The sequence below is a fragment of the Anneissia japonica genome, unplaced genomic scaffold (genome assembly GCF_011630105.1).
Source record: "Anneissia japonica isolate Jap-2015-1 unplaced genomic scaffold, ASM1163010v1 scaffold287800_len1627635_cov199, whole genome shotgun sequence".
NCBI lineage: Eukaryota > Metazoa > Echinodermata > Crinoidea > Comatulida > Comatulidae > Anneissia > Anneissia japonica.
In genome coordinates, this window is record NW_022731299.1 from 316651 (window position 1) to 321980 (window position 5330).

General features: G+C 36.7%; 1 protein-coding gene across 3 annotated transcripts in view; it reads left to right on the forward strand.

Moving 5' to 3' along the window:
- Positions 1–4636: 4636 nt before the first annotated feature.
- LOC117115296 (gephyrin-like) overlaps positions 4637–5330 on the forward strand; it is a 43927-nt gene continuing 43233 nt past the window's right edge. For all 3 annotated transcript variants that reach the window (XM_033259023.1, XM_033259020.1, XM_033259022.1), the window contains exon 1: positions 4637–4783. In XM_033259023.1, coding sequence (XP_033114914.1) covers positions 4738–4783 — 46 coding nt within the window. In that variant the 5' untranslated portion in view covers positions 4637–4737. The remainder of the gene's footprint in view (positions 4784–5330) is intronic.

Consider the following 5330-nt stretch of genomic DNA (forward strand, 5'->3'; position numbering starts at 1 on the left):
CTGACGGTTTTTACCGGGCTGACCAAGCCGTCGTACCGGGCTGGGTAATAAGAGAAAAGAAAGAGGGGAGAGGGAGGGAAAGAGAAAGAAGAGGAAAAGAAAAATAAAGAAAAAGAGAAGAGAAAAATAAAGACAATAATATAAAGGAAGAAGATATCATAATGAAAAGACACAACACCCTGCAACCCCTTTTCCACTTCAAAAACGGTCATAACTCCTTTGATCTATGCTGCCCGATGGCGTAATATAACCACTGGGGGACAAGGGGAAAATATCTATCTTTGAAAAATCTTCCCCACCCCTTTATAAATGCCCTTTTTATCCCCTGAAAGTGCCTAAAAACTTCAAATTTCGCGTGCTTCGCGCGCATTTCTTGTTAACATGGGCCAATTTCCTCTAAAAAATTGCACATTTTAGGGAGTTTTGATCAATTCCAACGAAATTAGAATTAAAACACCGGGGGACAAGGTGAAAATATCCATCTTTGGAAAATCTTTCCCCACCCCTTGACAATGCATCCTCTGAAAGTGCCTAAAATTCTCAAATTCTTTGCGCGCATTTCTTGTTACGGTAGGCCAATTTCCTCTATAAATTGCACTTTTCAGGGAGTTTTCATCAATTCCGACGAAATTAGAATTAAAAACACAAAAATATTTTGCCCGCTTCGCGCGCATTTTTTAGGGCTTTTTTAGGTTTATCCTTTTAAGTTATTTAAACACATAATAATCCCAAACTCAAGAAAGACAAATTTAAGATAGATCGTTTTAACCTAAAAGAAGGACCGCAATGTGTATTGATGGTGAAAGAATAAGTTTGTAATAAATAAAACCACGATAAAAATGCTTATACTGTATTTAGTTTCAAACACACGTGTGTGGCCTATATTATAAATAAGATAAGCCCTATGTCGTATTGTTTTCTATATGGGGGGTGGGGTGGGGTGGGCATGGTAAATTACTAACCGGGAAAATAAATACCCACTCTGACCCAAGACCCCTGTTACGCGCCTGGTGTTAGCGCCAATGTGTGCCATTGTGCGGACAGGGGATGTGCGCCCCTCTGAAGCTGGAAACCTTGTTTTTGCAAAATAAATTGATGCAATTTGCTATTATAGGCATAATCAATAAATTCCTCATCAACCGATATAACCTTAAACATTCTTGGAATTGACATAACATTACTGTCGTAGTACACATCCTTCAGTGTGAAATGTGGCTCTCTTTGCAAGCACATCTAACATCTAAGGAAAGAAGAGTTTAGATTGGTACCAGATAAAATAATTTTGTGATCAACATTAATACATTATGCTAATTTCATCTTTGTAAGCGCATAAGACAGTGCAAATTATTTCTGTGACAGTCTTTTGAAGTGTGTAAAGCTCCATTTTATCCCATACATAGTCAAAATATTGGGGGGGGGGGATGATACAATGGACAATCCATTGTCCCCCTTGTCAAATATTGGGGGGATATATCCCTACCCCCTCCCCCGGGATCTACGCCTATGATTACACTGCAAAGATAGAAGAAGGTCAGATGCTAAATATAGATGAAGCTATTTTTAGCAGGTCATTGCAGTGGCAGTGAAGGTGTTCAAGTGCGTTCACCTACTTCAGCTTCATGTCACTACTAACTTCGAGTCATATTTATTTTTAAAAATACATGAATTGAAAAGTATGGAATGTACAAATACATATATTTTAATATTCTGATATAAAAGTATATTTGATTAAACAAATTAAATCATAATCTATATATCTAGGCCTGACATCAGGCTAGTTACCAACCAACCGAATCACTTGCGAGAGTTTTTTTCGCAAGTATTTGGAAATGTACTGAGCATTCAGTACTTATAATACATCAGGTGGGGCAAACCTCATTTCGTATTAATTGTTCTGACTGCGGTTACCTTCCACCAGACTGTGCGCGACAATCACGACACGCGGCAGGGCCGAATGTAGGTAAGAATGGCCCTGGAAAAAATGGCGACGAAAAAAATGGCAAAGGTCAAAATGGCCCCAGTAAAAATGGCCCCAAATGACAAGTAGGTAAAAATGGCCCAAATGAAAAAATTTAGTAATAGAAATGATTTTTTTAAATCTTCAAATCTTTAAATACTGTAATAAGCAAGAATTTAATCAATAACAAATACAGTTACACAACAGATGCAAATAATGTACTGAGAGATTATCAGAAAACAACGGCCATTGAACATTTTTTGATAGTTGAAATAATTTTTTAAAACGTTATTCTACTAACAAAGTAGAGGAATGACATACATACAGTACTTCAACTACCAAAATATGCAACTCATAGATAACCATAAAATTCACTTTTGTTAGGTATCAAATGAAATAACTTTACATGTGTTATAAACAGTGCAAATAAACAGTAGTTAAAGCATGTGGATCAATTGTGTGTTTGAATAAGTTCATGTATGGGAAAAGGGAGGCTTACTTTTAGGTGTAACCTAAATTGAGACACACCAAGGAATATAGCCCTTAAAGAAGCAAATTGGCTCTCTTTATCTCAACGTGATGAATATGAACGTTTATTAATGATTTACAAGATTCTGTTGAAACAGTCGCCCACTTTACAAAATAATAGGCCTATATTCAAAACAAATACTTTTAATTACAATTTCCAGCATAGTGCAACAAATTTATTTATTCCTAAACCAAACACAAGTTTAAAAAAAACTTAGCATTTCATATCGAGGTGAAAGATATTGGAATGCTTACAATTTTGACAAAAGTGAAATTTTAAAAATTCCATATCGCACTTTCCAAAATAACATTATACAAATGATTAAATATATATATATAATAAAACATTAAATATAATAATTATTACAATTACAATAATAATATAATTATAATTTAATAACAATAAATGATTTATTAGTAAATAGTAAATGATTTTCAACCTAATGTAGTGTATTTTACTGTTTTGTAATTTGAATTGTTTAATGCTTTGATATTTTAAATGTTTTATATGTAGGGCCTAATTTTTCTCGATCTTGTGGAAGAACGATTGTTTTATTCGAACAAGTTTATTTGTACTTTTTGTGCTTTTATTTTCGAGATGAAATAAAGTTATATATAACTCTGTATTAGTCTGTAATCCCCAAAATGAACCCCGGCGGACCCTTTCCCAAAAATGCCCTTTTAATTGTTAAAAAAAATATTTGCATGGAAGTTGTTGGAATCATTCCTACAGTAACTACATTTGAATTTTTTCTGGGCACCTGAGATGTTATATCCTTAAAAACGTCCCTAACATGATGAGGCTTAGGTGAGCAATGACTCAAACTTCCCTTTAGAGAAAAATTAGAAACCCCCACCCCTCTCTCTTTAAAAATTTTGACTACGGGCTTGTCCTCCAGATCATAAATTCGTAGGGGCGCTTATCTCAAAATCAGCATCAATAACCCAGGAATTTTTTAAATATAGGCCCTATTCATATTTAATACCCACATTGTAAAGCTTTGAAATGATGGGGTCATTTACCATCTGGAACCGGTCAAATTACTACTGTCAATATACTGTTACTCAAATTCAAACATCACATTAAATTATACAATATCCTGCAATTTGTGAAACACTGTACAGTATTAGCATATCTGTATGACGTAGCAATTAATGAACGCACATACGGTATATAATTAAAATAAATTCAAAAACACTTCTTCTGATTATGAAAGTAATACCTGGGAGGAACAGTGAAATTACCTATACCTTTTAGCGACCTCCACTGGTTTTTGGAATGTCATGCCTTATCATGGTACGTATTACTATCACGTACTGTAACGTACTCGCGCGAATAAGCGCCCGGGCTCTTAAAATATTTGTTTGCCCTTTTTGAGGGGCGCTTATTCAAACCGGGCGCTTTTGAAAACAGAGTGAGGGCGCTTATGGAAATATATGAATAGGCCTATTGAGGAGTTCTTCTGGGAACTTGGAAAATTCAGTGGGGGATTTTCAAATGAAAAAAAATATAAGGACATCCGAAAACCGAAGATTACGAATGGTTCTGGTACAGAAAAGATAATCGTCCAGAGAGCATGGCTCGTGACAAGAATTCTGTGAGTTTCAACAGCAGATGAAATTTGGTGGTGGTGGTGTATAAGCTTGTTGGCTCTGCCGATTGAAATTAGAAGGATCATTATAGGGCTTCTTGCAAACTCACATGAAAACGTGCTAAAGGTACAAATTGTAGGGAAAAGAAAAAGAGAAGTAGACAAAGTAAGTAAAATTAGTTTCCTGATAGGCCTACTATACAATAATTAAATACAAAAAGGTTAGTAAAAAATGACAAAAAATATAATACAAGATAAGTGAACTGCACAGAAATCCCCAATTAACCGCCTATGATCACTGGTGGATGATGTTTATGTATCCCCCTTCATCATCAGCTGGGTGAGCAATAGGCCTACTTTAGACATAGAAGAAAATCATGCAATACCAAACCGATGAAAACAACCGGTGAATACTTTAGAATATTATTATTTTGGGTGAGACTTTTTTTTATCATGTCCCCAGCAATCTCCGTAACTTTTTTTGTATTTTACAATTTTTTTTTTGCACAACCACTTGTACTTTGTCCTTTTGGCGTTCCATATAATGCATCCCTAGATTTTTTGCTAGTTTTTAGCGCAGGAAAAGTTCAGGAAAACACGCGGGACGGCCCTGGTAAAACGATCCTTCTACTGTACCTAGGGCACTACTATTGTTGTGACATGGCTGAAAAAGAGCATAACAAAATTACCTTTGGAATATTGACAGGTACATTTTGAAAACGGCTTTTTTCTGACAATCTAGGCCTATACACTGTCACTAGGCCTAGCTAGGCCTAGGCCCCTAGCTAGGCCTAGGCCCCTAGCTAGGCCTACACTTCCTAGGAGGCCTAGGGGCCTAGGCTACTTCTACTAGGCCGACTTACTATTACTGTAACCTGCAATAGGGCCAGGGCAGGCAGGCCTAGGCCTAGAGAGGAGGGCCTACTAGGCTACTAGGGCCTAAGCCTATTCTAAGCCCTAGGCTTGGCCTAGCTAGGGGATATGACTTCTTCGGTCACCGACAACTTTGGCCGCTCGGAATTTGTATGGAGCGCCATAATATGGCGCCCCATACAAATTCCGAGCATTATCCCACACCAGCTATAATTGGGGGGGTCATTCTTCTTAATTTGAAGTGTTATCATTGGTGGCACAAGCATGGAGACAGGAGGCATTTGCCCTTCCGTCAGACAGGTCTTGACCCATCGTGCGACAACACAATTAGGCCTAGGCCTTAGGTCATCAGATCAAAAAAAAAATAATTGTCTATCTAT